The following is a 25,853-nucleotide window of genomic DNA, read 5'->3' as shown; positions in this document are numbered from 1 at the left end:
TTTTCGCAGGAATCAGAATGGATATCAGAACAGTCGCCAACCCAATCGGAACCAAGGGCAAATGAGGAACAGAAGGAGGCAGAGGAGGAGATAGTACCACTTTTTGAGTTTGGCTCTGTCCCACGTATCCACACGAGTTCAAGGGGTGATTTTAAGATTTTCAATTATACCATACTTGAAGTAGAACAAGGAAATGTGAACTTTTTGTCCAAGGGACTAACTTTTGTTTCGGGAAAGAACATGGACAGAGCCAAGATGGTTATTGATTTAAAACTTTTTGTCAGAAAGTTGAACCTTGATCTGCTTTTTGACAAAAACTCTAGTATGACTAACACTATCAGAGTCTCTAGTTTGTTCAATCCTCCCTTACACCCGAGTCTCAATATCTTTGAGAGAACATGCGAAATGGACTTTTGGGCAACTAATAACAAGAGAAATCAACAAGGTAATCATCATAATATTAGTCAGTCTGAACAAGAATTCTTAAAACTTTTGAATGACTGTAATATAAGAGTCATGAAACCTGATAAGGGGGGAGGGCTGGTGTTCATGGACCATTGTGTTTATGTAAAAAGTATGAACACACTTCTTAATACCGATGTATACATGCAAGTTATTCCAAACGAAGTAAATTCAGCTCATAAAAAAATTAAATCTATGCGGAATGATTTATTCTTAGAAGGTTACATAGATTTAGACCTGCATCAATACCTAACCATGTTAGCACCTAGAACACCAGCCTTATTTGGTTCTCCAAAAATTCACAAAACCATCAATAACCCTCCCTTCAGGCCCATTGTTGATGGTCGTGGGTCTGTCACATATGGCTGTGCCAAATACATAGACCATGTTCTCAAACCCCTAGTAGAAAGTGAGCCACATATATGTAAGGATTCATGGAGTTAACTGAATAACATTAATAATTTAGTTTATCTTAAGGACACCTGCTTTTTAACAATTGACATCAAGGATCTTTACACTGTAATTCCACAAGAAACCAGTTTGGAGTGGATTAGGGACTTTTTAGTAAGGAAAAAATCTAGTGACAACATTATTTATTTGATCGAAACCTTGCTTGAGATCATTTTGACCAATAATTTTATGGTCTTCGAGAACCAATTTTATTTGCAAAGATCAGGAGTTGCCATGGGGTCCCCCTGTGGCGCTAGCTTTGCAAACGTGGTCATGACACAATGGGAAAACAATTTTTTGTTCACCAATACCTTATTTAGGGACAAAGTCTCCTGGTACACTAGATACCAGGATGACATGTTCTGTATTTGGAAGGGTGACACTACTTTGATACCAGAGTTTATTGAACAAATTTCCCAAACTACTAGGTTCTTGGAATTTACTTATGAGACAAGAGAATGTTCGATTAATTATTTGGATATCTTGTTAATTAATGACAAGACCAATGGAAGATACAAAAGTTTAATATATAGAAAACCCACCTACTCTAATGCATTCTTACATTTTTCTAGCAACCACCCTTACCATCACAAGAAAGCTGTTGTTAAGGGCCAAATGGTAAGGGCAGCTAGAATGATTTCTGACAATATTGATTTTGAGTCCGAATGTACGAATCTCATGAACATATTCTGAGTATAGGATACCCATACTATATGGTTAGGAATATTCAGAAAGAAGTGGCTTTTAAGAGGGGTATAGGTCATTTTGTACCCCTATTATACAAAAAAGAAAGGGTTAATAACATAGAGGGTTGTTCCGACAACAACAGTTTAGTAGAGCAGAGAAGAATAGATAACTTACAACACGCTGCCACGTATCATACTAGTTTTTTGTGCACGTTCTCCCTTGATTACCACCTTATTAGAGATATTATCAATAAAAATTGGGAGATCATCAAAGGTGATGAAACACTGTTGAAAACTTTGGGCGCAAAACCCAAGATCACTTTTAGGAGGGGGCGTAATTTAAAGGCCATATTAGAAGTTAAAAGGAAACCACAGACTAATAGGCCTATGGGTATGTTTAAATGTGGTTTCTGTTCCCAATGTAAATTTATTAACGCCACCAATAATGTATGCATTAATGACAGAAATTATAAGATTAATGGCAGGTACAATTGTGATACGAAGAGTGTCACCTATGTGGCTTCATGTTCTCAATGTAAAGTTTTCTATATAGGTAAAACTGAAAGAAAATGTAAACAACATATATATGAGCATTGTTATGCCATCCAGAAAAAAGACACTAACAATGCTTTGGCCAAACATTGTTTAGACCACCCTGGACATAGTTTTAGGTTCACCATCCTACAGCATAGAGTGCAGGATATTAGAGGGGGACCTTGGCAAACATATTTAGAAATAAATGAATTGATGTGGCAGATAAAGACTAGAGCCCATATATATCCTGGATTAAATGAGTATATCTCTATTAGATGTATTTTGAAATTATTAGCCCTTAAAAGATGATAGTTTATGTTATAATATAATATATATTACAGCATTGTTAAATATGGTAACGTTTGATCAAATTCTGAATTTCATTACTAATGTTCAACCTATACAGCAATTATTTATTGAGTAGTAGTGTTTAGAAAATATCAAGTTTAAGTCATAAGTTTTTAATGTTAGTATAGATGGTCGGATCATTGTTGCTGAAAGCGTTTAAAAGCTGGTTCAATTACTATTTGACATTTTTAGTACATACATTTTTTCGTGTGCTTTTGTTGTGTGTTGTTCTTATATATAAAAAATATATATAAAAAATATTTATATAAAAAATATTTATTTATGCTTCGTGAGAATTTCAACTTTGGTAGAAAAATTGAATTTTGCATGTTTTAAGGTTTCTAATACCTATTTAATAATTGTTCTTTTATTATGTTTTAAACTACATTTTGGCTGGTTTTAATGTACCTTTAAATCACTAACTTAATGTGAGATAATTAATTTACATAATTAATTTACATAATTACTTTATCTATTTAATATGGCTTAATTGATTCTGTATGTATGTCTGAAGAAGGCGAGGTAAGCACCTTGCTGAAAGCGCTCACAATAAAACAAGTTTCATTGGATTTGCCGGCTCTTATTGATTCCTTTCATTTTTAAGAAGTTAATTTTTGTTTCTTGTATTTTTGGTGTATGTATCAGAGGCCTGGCAGAGGCAGAAACACACAGGCATTTCAGCTTTTCTGCTGATGCACACTCTGCAAATAGCTTTGGAATGAGTCCCACAAGCATTCCCTTATGTAGGAGTACAAAACAGAAATATCAAAGGATGTAGCCATGTACTGTCAGCAACCAACTGTGACAATGCCATTGTTCCAGTGCAGAAAAGACCAGTGTGGTCCACAGACAAGGAATAATAGGCTAACCTCTGGCTACCATCTGGATATGTCCACAAGTGGGAGCTATACAGACAGACTACTTGCCTTGTTAGACTAACAGGTACAGCAACCCTGTATGTTCAGCAAGATAAACATCACATAATAATATATAATGCTCTCTGTACGTCTGCACCCCTACCAAAAAGAACAATATACCTGTGTATTCTGGCTCTACCAAGGATGTAGGTAGGCATACTCAGTACTGAAATGTGTCCAGTTGTCTTGAGCAGCCTGTGCTAATGTCAACACAAATAAACAACAAACTATTCAGAAGTGAGGTAATTAATATTTGCAGTATAGTAGTTCACAAACAGTTCATGTGTCAGAGGAATACATTGCAATAACTACTTTTGTATGGCAGTTAATTGTCTAATTAGAAAAGAAAGTACATACTCCCATGTATTTTGTGTAAGCATTTGGAGGGGTGAGTAAAATTCTACACTGACATGTGTGTACTGGAAGCAGCAACATTCAGGTTTGAGAACAACATGCTTCAGAGATAAGAATCCTTCTGACTGACACAACGATGCCCACAGCAAACAAGCATGGGCCCCACTTTGGAAAGCTGAAAGGGCTATGCCTACGTAACCTAGCATTTTATTAGTAAATGGTGGGCACCAATTGGTGCAGAGGCCATCACATGCACATGTGCAGATACCTAGAAAAGCAGGCTGTACTTGCTGTCCACACATGCAATAATCTCATTGCAGCAAGAGAGAGAGAGAGCGAGAGAGGGACAGAGACAGAGACAGAGGCAGAGACACAGAAACAGACAGACAAAGAGACATTAACAAAGAGACACAGAAAAAGAAAGAGCAACAGCAACAGACAGAGAAAAATAAATAAATGAATAAATAAATAAAAATTATTTCCTTTAAAAACAAACGGAACAGAGCAATACAAAATAAAGGTATGTAACACATATGTATTTGCTGGCATGTAGTAGATGTTTATGAAGAGTACATACGGTGAATCATCCATATGTGGCAGCAGTATGTATCTCTATGTATCTGTACATGTGCATAGGGCAAGGGACATACTGCAACTGTTTGTGAAGGTTGTATATATATATATATATATATATATATATATATATATATATATATATATATATATATATATATATATATCTATATGCATTGTTGAAGATTGTTATATGCATATTTCTATGTAGGTTGTAGTATGTGGCAAAGAAAACAGCATGCAGTGCTAGTATATGACATGTGGTAGTTAAAAGCTGTGGGTATGCTCTGTCAGTTTTGCAGTGTTCATCCAGAAAAAAGGAGGTCATTGTCCCACTGTACTCATCCCTCATTAGACCCATTATAGAATACAATGCCCCGTTTGGTATGTACCTCTCAAGACATCTGCAACAACTGGAAAGGCCACAGAAATACCTCACTAAAAGAATCACAGGCCTAAAGCAGATGCCCTACGCTGACCTCCTTAAAAAACTTCAGCTATACTCTGTCGCATATCATCTACTCAGAGGTGATCTTTGCTTAACATACAAGGCCATGTCAAACCCAGAGCTGTTGGACATGCTACACTTAAAGAAATCCCAATCCCTCAGAGTCACACGCTGCAGGGAGCTAAACCTTGTCATCACAATAAACAATACATGCTGGAGGGATATGTTCCTGACCCAGAGACTCCCCAGACTCTGGAATAGATTGCCCATACATGTCAAGCAGAGTGCCTCTTTGGTCCTCTTCAAAAGGAACCTTGACGATTGGATGGGAGAAAGGAAATTCATCCTGGGGATCACGTCAGTTGCCCTGCTAGACAGGGGTCCAGGGAAATAAATAGTGTGGGAAGAAATAGCCAGGGAATTGTTATGGCTAGGCTTGTATAGGTCCTAGGGCTGATAGCCTAGTACCAACCTATGAACCTATGAAACTATGTTGCAGCCAGTGAGGCCTGCTAAAGCTACATGGGCTGAGGACACCTTCAATGCAGTCTGCACAACACTGTGCAGTATTATTGCATAACTGTATATCTCACAACTGTCGCATAATTGATACTCCCACCATGAATAGGGGACTGTATATGTGCCTATATGTACATCTATATGCAATGGATGTTTATATGCATGTGTGTATGTATGTGTATATGTATATATATATATATATATATATATATATATATATATATATATATATATATATATATGTAGATATATATATATAGATAGAGGGAGAGAGACATAGGGCATATTTACTGCGACAGGTGCCTGGTGAGCAAGGTATGGACTGAAGCTCAGTGTTTACACTGCAGTGTCATCCCTTCTTGCCAGAACACTGTACCCATTAACTACCACATAGGTGATAGTCTACCTAACACCGAAGGTGTGATAAGGGAGCATGGGACAGAGGTGGACAGTAGCCTCCCCTTTGATAATTACAGTGCCATACTTGTCATGTACTCTGTCTTCGTGGTACATGTTATCACAAAAGATGTGTCATCTAGGGAAATATTGGTCAGTGTTCCCCTCTACTTATCACACTTAAAACCCATTAGAGAGTACAATGCCAACTACAGCAACTGGAAAGGCCACAGTCATACCTCACAAAGAATAATACCAGCCACAAACAGATGCCCTATGCAGACCGACTCACAAAACCACAGCTACACACTATATTGCATACTGCCTACCCCGAGGTGAACTCTGCCTAACATACCGAGCTATGTCACACCCATAGCTGTTGGACATCCTCCACATAAACATATTACAATCCCTCCCAGGTACATGCTCTAGGGCCTTATACCTTGTCAGCTCACTAAATAGCACATGCTGGAGGGATAGAGTCCTAACTCAGAGACATGCCATACTCTGGAACAAACCACCTACCAATAGCAAACAAAGCTCCTCATTAGCAGTTGTAATAAATACTCCTGATGATTGTTTGGGAGATAGGAAATACATCCTGGGAATCACCTCTGTGGCTCTGGTTGACAGAGGCAAGTGAAATTAAATTACATGTGTGTCAAAGGCCAGGGTAGCATATGGCTAGGCTGCTGTAGGCCCTAGGGCCAATAGCGTATTATCTACCCATGACACGATGCACACACACACATGTACTTAGTGCAATAATTGCTATGTGAGGTTGACTGAGTGTGATGGTGAATGTATTGGTGAATATGTGCAAGGTCTGTAAAGGTGTGATAGCTTAGTGTGAAATTGTTTCTGTCATGGTAGTTTGTGTCTTAGCTGTGATCCCAGCAAAAGATGTGTATGCTATTGCTAGGCAGAAAAAGTAGTATGGCATACAGTGTGACGTAGTCCCTTGTTGTCGACTGTGGTGTCCCATTGTAGGCTAAAGCAATACATGTATGCTTAGTGAGTGGTACTGCTGGTGAATCCAACTCCCATAAGAACGGTAGTACTACCTGAAGTTGTAGGCCTAAACAGTACAGTATGGTGTATGTTCACATTGCTTGGAAACACTGTTTGGTGTGTTCCCTGTAGTCCTCACAGATCACATAACTCAGGTATAAGGTTTTGTAAGTAATGACACACAGTACTGTATGGTACACAGGTAAAGCTTATCTGGGTTGGCATACATTTGTGTGTTGTATGTATGTATGTATGATGTGTGTGTAATTATGCCTGTACCATGCCCTCAATCATATCTGTGTTATAGGGTATACGTGTGTATCTAGCAACATGTATAGTCTAGTACAGCAGTATGCCACCTATATCAATAACGGTGCACATATGTTAGGCAGGGGTTTGGCATCAAAGACTACTGTGGTATACTGGTAATACTGTAGCTGTACTTTACATTCATTGCAATGGATGACATCTTTCTTTATGCATTAGCTTGATATATACCTCCTGTGGCTAGGTGGTGTATTGTGTCACATATAGTGTACCATGTACTGTTGTATAGTCTTACATACTGGTTTCACTTTGTTGCTGTGCAGAACATGGTTTAATATATAGAACATGCCAGGTACTGTCAGGCAGTTGTGGGCTGAGCACTGATATGTGGTATTAAAAGTGTGTATCTACTGACAGCCAATAGGTTGCTATATATGGCATTTCATTGATATCTGTACTTTAGAATGTTGTGTGCCACATGACTTGCTCACAATTATTGTTTTATTGTCTTCCAGGGACATGTCTCACCATCGCAACCTTGCGTATTCCCCTGAAGAGGAGGAAATAATAATACCCACCCTACTACAACATCACACCCTGCTGTTCTCCAGAACCAGCCAGGACCAGCATGAGCGCACTGCACTGTGACAAAATGTTGTCTGTTGGGTGAATGACGTAGGCATGCATAACCGGACTTATGAGCAGGTACGCCATCACTGCAGTGATTTAATTAGACATGTCCGGCAGCATGCCTCCGATGTCCGCAGACAACAGCTTGCCACAGGTGGTGGTGCAGCATTACATCTGCCCCTCACCAGAGTGGAAGAGCTGCTCCTCAGCTTGATGGCTACTGGCCAACCACTACAATAGACATGTGTCATCATGGAGGCCGGAGTCACCCAGCAATTTGACTCAGAGCATGCAGGTAACATGGCATATCTGTAGACTACTGTTAGTTTGATTGTTAGAACATGCATATGTCAGATGTGTACTGTGTATTTAGAAGATGTGGAGCCTGGTGTTGTGCAATACTGATAATTTGGAACATAATCTGTATACCTGTGACTGTCACCCATTGTACTACTGTAAAATTGAAAACTCACAGCAACAATGCCATAGTTGTTGACACTGACACACTGTCTCGTATCCTTGTAGGTCCCTCTGGTGTGACAGCAAGACAGCAGACCCATGCTGGTGAGTGTTCTACATTTAATATAGCAAATAACATGTGAATGTCATAGGTGAGTTGTAGGCCATATACACATGTAAAACACCTACACATAATGCATGCTCTGCATGTTTTCTGTGGGACTATGCACATCCCAGTAACATGATTAGCTGCCTCAAACACATGCACTACACATAGCATCCCAAACAATTGTGGTACACTGTAGTGGGCATTGTATATGCAGAGTCAATACACATGTACACAACATACACCACTTTGTCATATGCAGTAAGTGTTAGTATGATACACATGGCATATTTAGACACCTGCTGTAAGGTCAGATGCCAGTATCCCAAATGTCATCCACACAGCACACATACTATACCTGAGGAGTAGAGGCCTATCATGGGGTGGTATGGCACTCTTCAACACACAACACATTCATGTTAGGCAATGCACCCTATTGAATACCTTACATACCCATGTAACAATTGCCTGTGAAATGGTTAATGTAGCCACAGTGCTGCAGTTCAGGTACAGCAAGATAGTTGCCAGTGTGGCACATATTAGTGGCCTTGAGTGACCACATGATGCTGCCTGATGATGGCTCATGGTACAACACTACATCCAGTTACAGTAACTACAGTACTACACATAGCATTCATTGCTATACACCTGACAGATGTGTGCATCCAGCCATAGTATGTATACATATGAGTGATGGTGCATAGGACATTGAAAAGCATTTAATACTTGCACAGCAATGTTGTGTCCATGTACACATTGTGTTCCAGGGTGAGGCCAATCATTGAACAACACACATGCATCAAAGACATGTATACCGTTATTAACAAGGGCTCTCTACACTCACACTGCATGCTGTTGAGCAACACACATCCTGCATGCTGACACGTGTGATAAGACTCTTTGGCTTGTGATACTGTACTCCACCATCAACCACTAATGAGTATGTTCTGGATTGCTGTTGGTGTGTGTGTGTGTGTGTGTGTGTGTGTGTGTGTGTGTGTGTGTGTGTGTGTGTGTGTCAACTTTAGTGAGTAGTGTATTTGTGTTCATGTGTGCATGTGTGCATGCATTCATGTGTTCATGTGTGCATATGTGCATGTGTGCATGTGTGCATGTGTTCATGTGTTTATGTGTGCAAGTGTTTGTGTGTGCATGTGTTCATGTGTGCATGTGTGCATGTATTCATGTGTTTATGTGTTCATGTCTGCATGTGTTCATGTGTTCATGTGTGCATGTGTTCATGTGTGTGTGTTCATGTGTGCATGTGTTCATGTATGCATGTGTTCATGTGTTCATGTGTGCATGTGTGCATGTGTGCTAACATCATGTACAGATTGTAAAGTGTGTTTCCTGTCTTCCTCTCACAGGTGCTGAGGTTGTGTTGGTTGAGTGCAGTAGGGAACCTGAAGACACTGCCACAAGTAGTGGAAATGATGATACATGTGTTGTGGCATAGACAGGTTTGACAGGGTCTGTTGTTGGTCCGCCAATCGACAGTACACAGCTTTCCACCCCATCTATGAGCACATTCATACTGCCAATACATCCCTCATCACCAATGGCTTTAGCTGAGGGACAGCATACAGTAGGCATTGACCAGGATAGTGTGGTATCTATGGCACGTGCATCCCCTCACAGCAGCCATACCCAGATTCCTGGAATGGTACCACATAGGCAGATGTCTAGTGGTTCTCGTGGGGGCACTGCTGGTCGTAATGCCTCTGGCAGACATGCCCCCACAGGTCTTACAACCTCAGGTATGTACCAGACTGTAATGCAGGCATAGGCACATATGGAACGATACACCAGACAGGGACTAAGGGCGCAGAAGGCCCATAACACCGCTATCAATGACAGTATCCGTGACCTTGCCGGTGCCATCCATAATTACACTGAGGTCATTGATAGACATTGGGGGGAGGCATTAGATGTCCTCCGCAATGTCATGTCCATGTGCCAGGACAGTGCAGGACGGCTGAGATGTCAACGTGGACGTATGCCAGCAACATCATCAGCTGGCAGTCGTTGCAGATGACACACAAGTCACAGCTGCTCCCGTAGTGGCAGTACCAGCCCCAGCAATGTTGGGGCTGGGCTGTCACTAGACCGTCATAGAAGACCACGTGCACATGGCTCTGGCCAGTCCCAGCAGGGACATGGGTCCAGTTGAAATCCCTCTGCCTCTGATGATAGTACTCAGTCTGGCTTTGTACCCAATACTGTCTGTGGCACCCCTGCCAGACACAGGTACTGTGTCCATGTCAAGAGATGGTGATCTGTACAGCTTGGCAGGTACAGTCTGTGGCTGTCCCACAACCTCCTGTATTTGGCAGCCACATGGTGGAACTGTGTGCATGCAGACACACACACACATAAACCAAACATCTAGGGTTAACACAAACACACACACATTACATCAACATTGACCCATGCTGTACTGTTGTCCCTCACACACACACACACACACACACACACACACACACACACACACACACACACACACACACACACACACATACATGTCGATTGGATGAGTCAATGTCGGGCTCTGGCAAATCAGCAACACACCCTGTGCATATGATGAAACTGTGCCACCTCCTGTCATCTGTAACATTGATGCAGGAACAGGCTAACATGGTGCTGATGCACAGGGTGACTTAATAGCAGTGTAGTAATGTTAGCATGTTGTCAACAGTAAAGTGTAATGATATCCTTGTAGGTATATCTGAGCAGGCATGATGCATTAAAGCTATGATTATCAATGTAGTATTGTTTACACCAGTGTTAATTACAAAAATGTATTGTCCGCCCATGTACCACTTGGCTGATGTGTGTAGTTCTGGCAGCATGTGTTGGTGAGAGGACAGTACGTGTGTGATGTGGGCAGTACATATTTGCAGGTGTACATTTGTGAACATGGTGGAGGTGCACTGTCTGCATGTACGTGCATAGTGGACACATGGGAAGGGTGACATGCCCTGTATTACACAGTGTTAACACTTCATAGTTTCTATTGGTGGCCAGTATGCATTGTACTACACATATGTTTTAACTTGGGTACACATGTGTGTATGACATGGTTTGACACTATGCTGTGGGTGATACTGTTACTGTCTGTCATTGGTTTGCATTCTGGTAGTATACACAACCTCAACAGCCTGACTATAACCAATTGTTAGATGATGTCTTGACAGCTGACACAGATGTAGGAAACTCAGTAGCATTTGGATCATTCCAGTACTATACTATACCAGTAACCAGTGGTATTGACCGCCACCCATTCCTTGGACCACTCCTGTTTGGCATGTAGCCCTCTTAGGTACAAGCAAACACACTAGGGATATGTCCGTCCACATCTGGTAATGCATACAGTGGCCTACAATGCATTCTCCGGATGAGACACTTATCCTCCACAAGGGTATCATACAGACAGATACCTGTTGTCCAACCCATGCTGTAAAGCTATACGCCAGCTATAGCATAGTCATCCACATTTACTAAACATAGTATCCTGACAGTACCACATAGTTAGTAGCCCACAACATGTAGAATGGGTACCGATGTGTACATACAGCCACGTGTTATGTCATCTGTCCTTTGGTATTCACATTTCCAAAGGTATTCTGAAGTCCCTCGGTGTATCACATAAGCAATAAGGGGTCTGTATGCATATCCACGAAGTTGTTGTACACCTATAATGAATGTCCATTATTGACAGACTTTGTTGTGTTTGAACATGTCTGAAATATACCCCAGGCATGAACCCTCACTCACACTATTGTATAGAAACTGTCATGGGTGTGTGTGACACAGATGACCTATGCCACAGATCACTACAGTGGCTGGCTTTGTCAGAAACATACATATGTGACCTAAGGTCTGAGAAGCAGCAGCACAATCTGTCAAAGGTAACAGATGTATTCATGTAGAAAGCAGGCTTCACACCTATGAACTAATTGAGGTCACATGTACATATATGTATTTGCCACACAGATACCTGAAGTGTGCAATGCACATACTGTTGTTTTACTGATATGTCATACAGTAGTAAAAGCAAAACCCACAACACATTGACCAACAGTGCCACACACACACTCAGCAATAGCAGGATTCAAACCCCTAACTAACTATGTTATGATACTATAGAGATACGCATTAACATGACGCGCTAAATGCTTTACTGGGAGTTTTTTTCCACTGCTGTATTTGTGGGATGCTGACATCATCAGACTTGCCAAAGAGGTATATACCTCTTTTAAGGTGTTTTCCTAGTCTCCAAAAAGGGCACTCCTCTCAAAGGAAATCACACACAAGCATACACCCCCCCACACACACTCAACAATTGCAGGATTCAAATCCCTACCTAACTATGTTATGATACTCTAGAGATATGCATTAACATGACATGCTATATGCTTTACTGGAAGTTTATTTCCACTGCTGTTTTTGTGGGATGCTGACATCATCAGATTTGCCAAAGAGGAATATACCACTTTTAAGGTGTTTTCTTAGTCTCCAAAAAGGGCACTCCTCTCAAAGGAAATCACACACAAACATACACCCCCCCACACACACACACACACACTCAACAATTACAGTATTCAAACCCCTACTGAACTATGTTATGATACTAGAGATATACACATTAACACGGCGCGCTATATGCTTTACTGGGTGTTTTCATTTCTCCTGCTATATTTGTAGGATGCTGACATCATCAGACTAGACATGGTAATGTGTGTGCACTTTGTTTTATGCAATCCCAGGACTGAGCCATGGGGGACAGCAGGTGTTACCAGCTTGAACAGGACTCCAGAATTCTTAGCTTGTATGATCTATCTGTGGACCAGTTGCCAATCCATCATATGACAATACATATTTATGCACAGGTTGTTGATTTTGTGGATATGACGTGTCTGGGATGTTGGAAAAGGGCTATTCAAAGTCTATGTGGGACGTGTGTAGCTCATTTCAGTGATATATGTCCTGGGTGGCTGCCTTGCAAACAGTCTAGCAGGTTTGGGAACCATGATCTGCCCATGACCAAACCAAAGTTGGTAGTGTTGTGTGTTTGTAGGCTTCCAATAGCTCTGTTTATGACTTCAGTCATGATGGACTCCATGGCCTTGCAGATCAGACTTCATAGGCTTATAAGACTATAGTTCCCATGGTCTGTTGTGCACCAACACTTGTGGAGTGTACCATATGTTGATGTAACCCATTCAACGGTTTCATATCCTGTAGAGAGGGTGAGGCTCAACAGACTGTTCAGGTGCAGGGTCTGTTTGTTCTACAGTTCACTTATGACACATATAGGGACACAATGTAATCCAATTGATGCCATGTTTTCAGCTTTGGAAGGAGCTGTTTACCCGTTCTACATGTGATATCTCCTGGTATGATGATAGGGCCTTTTGTCAGTGGGAGGTGGGTATGTATGTATGGGCCTGTCTGACAGGATGGTGGCATTGTCAGTCATTTACAGTTGGCCCTGACTCAGGACATATATGAGTGTACATTGCTATTTATCACATAGCTGAAGGAAGTGTCATGGTTCTGTCTGGACTCCTTCACAGATAATCTTTCCATAACCTGGATTTGATAATGTTTGAAGTGCACATTGTTTATTGATGATAATGATTGCACGTTTTTTATCTTCTTTGCTTTCCCACTTTCTATGAACAACCTAAGTATCTGTAGTACATATTTGATTATGACAGGGTTCCAATATATTATATATGTGTCTGTTGTCATATGACTGTGTGCAAAAGGCAGGATTGGTGAATAGTGAGAGGTTCCTGGGTTAACATATGCAACTGCCAGATATGTGTGGCCCACTGCTGTACTCAGACATGGCCTAAGTGTGTGAGCATGCCCAGTTTGGCCTTTCAGTATTTTGTTGCCTGACATTTGCCTCATTTATTCGTGTATGAGCATGCCCAGTGTGACCTTTCAGTATGTTGCTGTCTGAAGTCCACTACATTTGTTGACGTGTGTGAACACACCCAATATTAACATTTATACTATATGTGTGCTGAAAATCAAGTTGTATTTTTACTGCAAGGCTCACCTTTGTGTCATAACTCGACAGGGATTATGCTGTGCCTGCAGGGTTTCCATGAGACATGTTGCATAGACTTATCAACATTTCTTCATACAGGCTGACCAATGAAATACTGTTGTGGTTTAGTGGTTCAGTGCTGTGACTATAATGCGCAGTGTTCTGGGTTTGAGCACTGTCACTGCTTTATATTTTCATACTGGGCAGACCAGACTGCTTAAGGAACAGTAAAGCAAATATGAGCATATTTACCTGCTTTCGCTCAACTATGCCCAACTTTGACTGAACTTGCCCAACATTGCTCAACATTAACCAACATTGCTGAACATTGCCCAATATTGCTCAACATTGCCCAAAGTTGTGCTTGTTAGTGTATGCAGTTTTGTTTACATATACTAAATAGTGATAAAAGCTGTTTAGCACTGCTTTATATTGCTTAAAACATGGCAATCATGCCTCAGGTAGTGCTGCAGGGCTGCCTATGTTGGATGCACATAGAACACTCCCTATACATGTTTGAAAACAGGTAGTGTCAAGTTAGGCATCCCTTTTATTATATGTGTGAGTCAGAGAGAGGTATCATTTCCAGGGTTCCTACTGAGCCAGTGTATGTGATATGCATTGCCTCTTTGCCAAGGCCAAAGCATACAGGGCATGTCTCCTTCTGCCTACTGGGGCAGGCTCAGGTTGTTCCTCCTCTGAGTCATGCTCTGCCTGTGATGGCCTTGGCAATGGTGGGGTCTGTTTGGCCCGGCCCTATGCTGCTCCTGCTGCAGCTGTTTTAGCAGGATCATATTATGTAGCATAGCACATACCATGACAATTTGGGAACATGTAGTTGGTGAGTACTGCAAGGCTCCACCAGATGTGTCCAGGCACCGGAACCGTGACTTGAGCAGCCCAAACACACGGTTGATTACATTTCCTGTTTGTGCGTGTGCCTCATTATGGCATTCCTGTTCAGGTGTGTGTGCATTTCTGATGGGTGTCATCAGCCACGGCTCCAGTACATATGCAGCATCCCCCACTAGGTGACCATGAGGGATGTCCCCATTGGCAAATGTCTGGTACAACTGTGTCAGATGCCAGATATGGGAATCATGGTAGCTTCCAGGGCAGCCAGCACACACATTCAATATTATGCCCTGGGCATCACACACGACCTGACAGTTGATGGAGGGGAAGCCCTTAAGGTTAAAGTAGGCCTTACCCCGCTTACCGGCTGGTGCTTTGATCGTATGTGCATGCAGTTTATTGCACCCACTCCCTTGGGGTATTCCGCTATTTGCTGGAAAAGATGCATATTGCCGGCCAATAACTCATGGCAATTGGGTAAATATACATGATCACCGACATGTGCTGACATGGCATTCAGGAACTGATGCAGTACCCTGGATGCTGATGCCTCTGAAATCCCCATCATATCACCAGTTGGTCTCTGGAAGGTACCTGTTGCTAGTATTCTTAGGCCAACACATACCTTGGTTTCCACTGGGATGGGTTCCCCTCTATTTGTTCTGTGTGTGAGGCGTGGCCTGCACAGCTCAACAATTTGCTGCATGAGGTCTCTGTCCACTCTATAGCGCTCCACTTTCTCCAGCTCATGTAGCCCCTGGTAGGTTACCCTGGGCCTGTACACTCTTCTCTGTTTCCTCACTGTGGGTTGCTCAGCAGCACTTGCATTGTCACCACCCTCAGCATGCTGCATATGTCGCCTTATAACAGCAATGGCAGCCCCTAACATTTCTTTGTCTCTGTAAAGCTTTTTAAGTTTTCACTTCTCTTAGTTTACTGCAGTGTTGCAGTGTCTCTGAGGAAAACATGATGGAAAGTTGTTTGCAGAGTTTTAAGTGCTGGGCTGGGCTAGTGTACTGCCTGTGCAATTGCCTGATTCTGATTGTTTTCACCTGCTAGCTCTGCTAGTTCTCCTTGGTTAACTTCCTACTATTTGTTGTGCTTCCTTTTCCCTTTCTGTTTCCACAGGGGGCAGTGCCACGCAAACAAGTGCACACCAGCTCACACTCACGTACACATGCTTACACAGCCTAACACTTGTTGACTCCTGCTTGTACGCGCACACACAGGCACAAACGTGCTTACACAAATTTCAACAACCTTACACATACTTACTCCGGCTTAAACGCGCGCACACAGGTGCACACGTGTGCACACAGTCTTACTCGGATTAACAGATGTGCACCTGCACGCAAACACGTTGCAGGCACTTCAACGAGAAACTTTAGTGTTATCCACGGCATACACATTCAATTTCTTGGCTTTAGCTAGGATACCTGTTGACACACCTCTTCCAGTGATGAGTAACTGACAGCAAACACATGCCACTCTGCTCCAATGAGCTTACATTCTTTCATACATACCCCCCTCATGATGTCACCTATCTTCTACTCTGATACTCCCCTTATCCTACTCTTACACTCCACGGACTTTGCTCATTTGCCATGTAAAATTGGGATTCACTATCCTTACCCTCATTTGCATAGGATTGCCTACTAATGCTTGGTTACATCTCTTAGACTGAGCTTCCCCCCTTAGCAACCTCTACTCAGTAGCCATGTTGTCTTCAGCCTGCCATTCACTTGCATGGCAGTTGAATATTTGGAATAAAATCCCTATTTGTGGCTTTTATTTTTTTATGGTTTTTAGAGTGCAGCACTTTTGCGCGGTGCTGTGCTATGCTTAAACATCGGAGATCAAGTTAAAAAAAAAGTATTATTTTTTTTTATTTTGCAACGGGAAAACTTGCCAATGGCCATATATTTGGCCATTGGCATGCTTCCTCAACTGGATGCATCCTTTATTTGGAGCTGTCACAGCTCTGTTTTGCTATTTGCAGAATGGTACTCAGTTGACAACGGAGTACATTTCTACAAATAACACTACTCTTACTCAGACAGGTTAGAGTTTCCTGGATCGCAAATTTACCTCATTTGCATAGCTTTCAGCAGCAAATGAGGTAATTTGCATAACCTAGCCCTGTCCGTGTAAGAGTCGTTTTAGGAGCTCTCTTGCACGCCCCTGTCGGCTGTTCCTGGATCACTTGGCAGACATGTTGGCTGCATGGAGTCTTACTCTACTCTTAGACTCCGTGCAAGCCTTTGTGAATCTGGCCCAATGTTTTATTTATGCTTTTAACATATTCTTTAATTCTATTCCTATAATATCCATATTTAATTCCATTCATGTTTATTTTAGCCACTTCTGTTACATTTATGAAAAAAAATCATCTTTACATAGTTTTCTTTTACATTAAAAAACACATATGTCTTAGTTTCCTTTTCTTGACAATGTAAACATATTCTATCACATTTCTTTTTATAGGGCATAGTTTCTTTTACTGATAAATTAGCTATTACCATTCTCCCAAAAATCTAGGCAGTCTACTTTTTGATTACATCATTTCATTCTTATTTTAATAGCTTTAATAATTTTCATCTGTTACATTTTCCTATGGCTTTACATAGTTATGTTTTATGATGACATTCTTATACCATACTTTTCAATATGTTTCTATATCATTGGTTTTTATTTTCCACAAAATTATTTTTCTTGGTAACATTTTTTTTTTCTTTTTTATACATTCTTTTTCAATGTTATTATTTTGCACCATACCCCAGAATTTATCATACTTATATTTATATAATTGTATTACTAATATATCATCTTTTTTCATTTAACCACTTTAACACATTGTACATATTTAATGGTGCATATACAACTGGGTTAATTAATCCTAATAAACCCCAAACCTCCTTTTGCTTTATTTATATGGCAAACGTTTTACTGGGTTTACTCTAGAACCCCATATAAATGAGAAAAATATCTGCAATAAATAATTTTAAAATGCTGTTGGCAATATAAATACACTGCTAAGTATGCTATTTTTCAATCATCACTGAATTTATTAAATAAGCCTTCTTTACTCAATGATAATTTATATGTTCTCCAGAAAATTAAGGTTTGTTTTTATTTTTTCTGCTGTTTTTCCTACTGAATTTTACTTACATTTTTATTCTCAAATGTTATACCCAACACAGAAATTTAATTCATTGTAAAATATATACCCACTATATTTACTATATCAACTAAACTTTTACTTTTCTCTATATTTAAAGCCATCCCTATCACCTCTAGATACTGATTTGTGCAAATTACTTCTTTTATCCATATTGTGTTGTTTGAAATTATTACAATGTCATCTGCATCTGTTAACAGAACTGGAAGTCTTAACCTTCAGGTGTTATATTCCCACATTCTTCATTTTGTGATTTATAACAGATACTATCACATTCATAACTAATCTGAAGAGTATACAACTTACTGAACATCTCTGTCTTATACCACTTATCATATGTACTTCTTGGCTTAACCAGCCACTTGCAAGCATTCTTACTTTATTATTACTATATGTTGACAGCCATAATTTCCTAATCTTCTTACTTATAGTTTATTCTTTCAATTATTACCAATACGATTTCATGTCCAATTGTATCAACTGTCTTATTAAGGTCTTCTATTATGCCTTTTGCTTCTTCTTTTCTATTCATATTGTCCACATTTTCTCTAAATATCATTAATAATTCTTGACAACTTCCCATTTATACTGTTTATAGCATCTTCCACCACATTTTCTATTTTAGTTTCAAATCTCTACTATTATTTTCATAAATATCTCATCATCATTATTTTTTTAATACTATCAGTCTCCTTTAAAAAATATGAATTTAAGTATTCCACTACATTTTTTATTCATAACACCTTAATTTAGCCATTCATTCAAAATTTAGCCATTCATTCAAACCTCTTTTTGCTAATCCTTTACATTTTTAATTGTTTCATACACTGCTGCATTTGGTCTTGCAGCCAAATCTATACTTACTTGTCTTAATACTTTATCTAGCCCATTTAATGAAATTGCCTTTTCCAACTCTTAATCTTTTTCTGTTAATTATTTTCCTTTCCACGTTTTTTCGTTACATTCTTTTTAATTTAAACATTTTTTTGTACATATTGTATTACAATATTCATAATCTTTTCCTGAGTTCTTTCTAGTTCTCCTTTTACAGTTTTTATTTCTCCCATTACTTTGTCATCTTTCTTTACTAATCAGCTTAAGTAACTCCATACTTCCTCTCTTTTTGTTGAAAAGTATATTGGCTTATATAACGGTTCTTGTATTTGTTCTTGATTTTTCGATATATATTTTTTTTCTTTGTCAAAGTACTTTTTATAATTATGTTCTAAATCTTACAATGTATCCTTATAAGTTCTTTTATATTTTTCTTTCTCTACTTTTCTCACATCATATCGCCACTGTAAAAAAACATTTTTTATATATTTTCCTTAAATATCACCAGCATTCAGACCAGTTTTTATAAAATGTCCGCTAGCAATATGATCTTTCCATAACTGTATTACTAATCTATTTCCTTCATCATTCCATGCCTTTCCCATTTATCCATTTTATACTTTTGCTTGTTTTTATATATTCCTTGTTTTCCTTTATCTCTAGCTATATTGCAAGATGATCAGAATATCCTGTTTCACCTATCTCCTCTTCTTCTATAACTAAACCTTTTGATACTCTAAAATAATCTGTTTCAGTTCTATAATAACCCTTTTGTAAGTGCATGAAATGTTGTCTCACAGTTTTAACTTTCCACATCTTATAACTTCTAACATTTTTCTTATATTAGTTCCTTCCTTCCTTTTTATGTTTGCCTCTTAAATCATAATTAAAGTCCCTTGTTATTATAATATTCATATTTCTTACTACATTGTCTAAACTTTGATGAAATAATCTTTCCATTTTTTGTGATTAGTATAAACATATACAGTAATGTTATAATTCTATATACTTTTTCTTTCAATTTTACATCTACAATGGTTAATCGTCCCATTTTTGCTAACGTTATATCTAATATCATTACTGTATTTCTACAGAATATGACTATTCCAGAATATCTCTCATTTCCAAAATTCCAGATTATCTTTCCTCTTCATAGTTTCTCTGTTTGTAACATTTCTTCATTTGTTAAAAATCATGTGCCTTCTAATATATTTACATCGACATTACATGTATTGCACCACCCCAAAATTCATATTCTTCATACCATATTTTCACTAGTATTCACAGTTACACAAAACACTCTAAAAATCGCCATTTTCCCTTTCCTTCATGGTTTCTTAAGTTCATAGCTAATTACTAGGCTAGCTTTTTAATAGACCATTCTAAGTCTAGTCAATTTCCTTCCACAAGGTGAGAATCAAACACTATACCTTGTGTCTATGAGAGAAACACCATAGCCATTGTATCAATCCCCAGTTATTAGCTGCATATATTATTTTTCATCAATCTCCTTTCTTTTTTGTTTCTATCCCTTTAAATTTTCTTTCTCTGTCTTTTATCCCTTTACTAATATAATTATTTTTCCCTTGTACTATCTACCAATTTATGTCTTTGTCATAACTTATTTCAGAACCTTTTTCCATGTCCTCTTTTTCCTCATATAATTTTTCTTCTATTTCTACTACTTCTAAAATGCATTGGCTGGGATTCAGTAATCCTCTGTGTAAGACTAAATAAGTCTTACATGGAAATGGCAGCCTAAGAGTATGACATCAGCTTGCCATGCATATTCATGAGGGCTCACTGAATCAACTCTAAGGCTAACACGGAGCATGCACGAGTGCCGGGGGCGTGTCAGACTGCCGAGCAGTCCAAATATCCACGCCCCTGCAAGTGCCTAAATCAGCAAATGTCACCAGATATGAGCAAGTCCACTCAAATGTGTATATCCCCAACACTACACTCCCCCACATTCCAACCCCCTGCACAAATGAAATAAAATGTAAAACAATTTTTTTTTATTATTCCCAATATAGCTGCCCATATTTGCATGTGTGTGCGCGGGTGTGCCCATTATTTAGCTACAGTAAGCAGTTTAGACATCGAAGAGGATAATAAACCACTCATATGCGAATTAAGTCAAATTGCAATAGCATAGTGGTCGAGCCTTTGCACAAAGAGAAGGCATTCCCGGTTCGAGTCCCACCATTCCCCTTTACATTTTCTGTAGGAAATCTGTGCATAAAAATAATTCCTGACATTTACCTTTTAAATTTTAGTAAAATGCATTGAAATGGCCTATGTAGTAGTGAACGATTTTTTAAATGTATATAAGAAGGTGAAACGGTCATGCATACTTATGAATGCACAAGTAACCTATCTTAAGCAATATGAAGCACTGCTAAGCAATGTTTACCAGCATTAAGCAAATTTAAGAATAATTGCCCATAGCTAAGCACTGCTTTAACTAGCGAAATGGCTTTGTGCGTAGCTGCGCATCGTGCCAACTAGTGAAAACAAAACATGTTTGCGCGGAGCTGCGCACCGCACTAACTAAAATAAAAAGCAATGACAGGCCTTGAACACAGGATACTGTGCACCATAATCACAGTACTGAACCACTAAGCCATGACAGTTTTTGCTGTTCATGCACTGTCAACATACATATACATATTAATCAAAGTTTACTCAGTGCCAAGCAGGTGTGCACTCAGCTGAGATTTTTCAAAACCGGCCAATCACAAATAAGTGCGGGAAATGAGGCATATTTAAGCTCCATAGGTGGGAATAATTGCCATAATTGTTTGTAGCTCCCATCTGCAGTCAGAATGGCTGGTGTTGGAGAGGGCTCTCATTTTCAAGCACAACGGTGGGGCATTGAGGAGTCAAAACTGATGTTTGGCTCCTCGTCCATCATCATGATGCAAGACTCCTGCAGGGCCAGTTCCAAGGCACTGAGTACAAAGCAGAAGCCTGGAACAATCTAGCACATGATCTCACCAGTGCCACAGGAGTCCCTCTGACTGGTGAGCAGGTCAGATACCACTACGCAGACCTGAAGAGACAGAAGCAGGACCAACTGAACCAATGGATACAGGAGGCCCGTGGGAATGAAAATGCCCCACTACTCAGTAGGTAGCCATGGAATGGAATATGTAAGAATTGCTACTGTAGTCTATATTATGGACAGGTATGTCTCAATATCCCTTAATTTACTTCACAGCTGCAGGTGTCTGTGCTGCAAATCAGCAAGTCTATGCAGATAGGCTGCTAAGGCTGCGCCATCAGGCAGGTTAGTAATTATTCTGCATGTATTGTTATATAAAATAAGTGAGAGAGCCTGAAAAAAAGTGTTGTAGCCCAATAATAAAGGCATAATAGGTCCTGAATAATTTTTCTGCATGTACTGTTATATAAAATAAGTGAGAGAGCCTGAAAAAGAGTGTTATAACCCATTAATAAAGGTATAATACATCTTGAATAAGTCTTCTGCATGCACTGTAATATCAAATAAATGAGAGAGCCTCTAGAAAAGTGTGTAATGTAATTTATAAAGGTATAATTCCTGGAGTGTGTCTGTGTCACTTACTTCGAAATGTTGTTGTACTCTTGCATTATATAAATAGTACTGTTGTATTAAGCGCTGCCAACCTACACTTGGCCAGGCCCATATAAAGTGGATGAAGGGAGTGCCAGTAGCTGTGAAGCATATATACAGTCCTCAACTGTTGGTTAATGGCTGGCATGTTTAGGTAAATCTGGCTCATGAGTAGCTTGTTAATGTGTTCCCCAAAAATGTCAGTGTGCTGCTAGAAATGTAGGGGGCTGTAGAAATATAACTGATAATGTCATCTGAACACATCCAGATATGTAGATATATAAATATAAATAAAATATATAAATACGTAGCAGTAACATCTGCATCCTGGACAATTTGTATTTCAGATACAGGTCAGATATATAAGGAACTAGCCAAACCCATTTCACAACTAAATGCACTTTGTCTAGTGTAATAATACATGTAGGGGATATGCACCTGCAGTCAATAGGAATGTAGTGTAAACTATAAGTACATATAAGATGTTAATGGAGGTATCGTTTTACACCCTACTGTATGTGCATAAACAATGCAATTCCACACCTCAATGGGTATGTCTAATCTCAAAACATTTCTTGGGACATATGTCCTATTGTTTTATAAATATCTGCTTTTACTTTGATGCATGTGCCCTGTTCAAATACCACAATCTTGGTGGCCTTTTGCCACCAATAAATCCTGCATGCTGTTGGAATGTCCACTGTTGTTCTATATATGCATGTGTGATGCTTGCTGTTCAACTGTTGGGACTCTGGTGTGTTGGGTTAATGGGAATATTACTGCATGCTGTTACAACTAATTTGGAATGCTGTTGGCCGTTACCAACCCATATTGTCATTAAATCCTCCTAAACATAGAACGTATAGGAAGGCCGGTCCCAGCTGGTTCACCTGTCCCACCTCAGTTGGCGATGGCACCTGGCACCAGCAGGTCTGGTACCCAGCCCGGGACCTCCTCCTCCTCCGTTGGCTCTGTGCCACCTTCGGGTGGAAGTGCTGCAGGTGATGGGGCTCCCCCCCCAATGCAAGCCTGGCCAGAGGAGGGCCACCTATCGCCCTCCGAACGGTCCGGGCTGTGGTGTGCAGGGAGATCCAGGGTTCAGTCACTGATCCTCTACACCAGCTTGAGGCAAGAGTGGTGCGACTCATGGGTGAGCCTGCCCCTCCTACACAGCCCCCAGCACAGCCACCCTCTGGGCTGTGAAGGTGCAGTGGTGACTGCCCATGGGTGAGGATCTCAGTTCTACTGTTGCCATCTGTGGGCTCATGGGCTTGTGATTTCCAAACATCCTTCCCCGTCAATGGTGTTCACCCACCCCATGTGTCATATTCCATCCCTGTATGCATCTTTATTTATTTTTATTTTTATTTTATTTAAAATTTGTTGACCGGGAGTGTCCGACTGGACATGGGTCCATTTTCAGCGGAGGCCCGGGGAAAAAGCTCCACAAGTAAATAAAAAATAAGTAGTTACATTTGTATTTACATTATATTACAAAATTTAACACATAGAAACATAGAAATACATTACAACATGAAGAAACATATAGTACATCAGTATCAGTAGAATCTCAGAATCAGTGAAGTACAACAGTTAACAAATGTAACAATGAACAGTTCCTCCTGAATAATAAGTACTAGGCTTATGAGCATCTGAGGAGAGCATCATCATATCATATAGTTAGTGGAGGTGAAAGAAAGGTAGTAGTTGGATGGGGTGGATGATATTAGAGTGGGAGTTGCAAGGACATTCTTTACTTGTCTGTGTACCTCCCAAACCTACCTCCCCAAATATACCTACTTCCCCTACCCCACATTCCACTCTCACCCGAAAAAAAATGGGCAATCTGCTCCCACAAAAAAATTACGCCCCATACATAGCTGCCCATTTTGCACGCATGTCCGCTGGACAAATAAACTGAAATTTAATTGGCAGTACAACATACTTTGTTGTCCTCATCCCTCTCTCAGGGGTGGAAGGTTTCAAAATTCCCTCCAAATGTCTAGTATATGCACAGCTGTTGCTGTTAAAGAAATGGGCAGCTATGGACCTTCTCTACACCTGTCCTGCACATCCCTAGCTGTTTTCCCTACTGTCTTTCCCTCTTTGTGCCCCTTTTTCACCACTTTCCTATCTCCCCATTTTCATTTCTTTCAAAGAAATTAGCTTGGGGGTTAGCAAGAGTAAGCAATTTTAAGCAGTTGTTAGCAGGTTTGCACGAGTGTGCACATGTGTGCGCTTAGCTAAGTATTGCTAAGCATCACGCAAATCCATGCAAACCTGCTTACAACTGCTTAAAAGTGCCTTACTCACTCTGCATGTGAGGGCCCTTGTTCTACTCAGCAGAAAAATAAAACATCACTGTCAGTCTCAAACCCTGGACCTTGGACACACTAGACTGCATAATGTACCACTTAGCCACAATAGATATACAGCAGGTTATTGCTGAAATATATATATATATATATATATATATATATCATGCATCAGAATGAGTGAATGTAAAGGAAAGATAGGAATGCCATAACACAAAACCTATTCTGTGGAACTTTACCAGCAGTTGATGTGGAATTGCATTACATGACTGTGATAACAGAACCAGACATTCTAGCAGTAAGTAATGTTACAGCAGCACTTTACAACCCCCATACAGTATCATAGCAGGACAATCCCCACCCAAACGTACAGAATACCTGTGTGTTCAGGGTCCAGCAAGGATGTAGGTAGGCATACTCAGTACTGGAATTGTCCAGTTTTCATGAGCATCCTGTGATAATGTCAACAAAAGAAAAAGCACAAACTGTGCAGAAGTGAGTACATTTATATCCACAGTATAGCAGTTCTCAAACAGTTCATGTGCCAAATGAAAACATCTCAATAACTACATATGTATGGCAGCTAATTGCATAAGCAGAAAAGAAACTACATACTCCCATGTATCTTGTGTTAGCATTTGTAGGGGTGAGTGCAATTCTACACTTCCAACTGTGTACTGGAAGTGGCAGCATTCAGGTCTGAGTACAACATTCAAATCACTGGCTACACCCCTAGCATCAGTTATAAGAAGTATACCAATCTTCTAACTTACACAATGGTGATCACAGCAAACAAGCCTGGTCCCCACTTTGGAAAGCTGAAAGGGCTACGCCTACCTGACTTAGCAATTT

At 39.9% G+C, this 25,853-nt stretch overlaps 1 protein-coding gene across 1 annotated transcript in view; it reads left to right on the top strand.

The window, feature by feature from the left end:
• Positions 1 to 255: 255 nt before the first annotated feature.
• Positions 256 to 25,853, top strand: part of LOC122815649 (vomeronasal type-2 receptor 26-like) — a 74,710-nt gene continuing 49,112 nt past the window's right edge. The window contains exon 1 of the mRNA XM_044088333.1: positions 256 to 864. Within this exon, the coding sequence (XP_043944268.1) occupies positions 256 to 864 (609 nt within the window). The remainder of the gene's footprint in view (positions 865 to 25,853) is intronic.

This window comes from Protopterus annectens, chromosome 1.part1 (genome assembly GCF_019279795.1).
Source record: "Protopterus annectens isolate FY-2018-M chromosome 1.part1, PAN1.0, whole genome shotgun sequence".
In the NCBI taxonomy this organism is placed as follows: Eukaryota; Metazoa; Chordata; order Ceratodontiformes; family Protopteridae; genus Protopterus; species Protopterus annectens.
The sequence above is the reverse complement of the archived record's forward strand: the minus strand, read 5'-3'. Positions and strand labels throughout refer to the sequence as shown.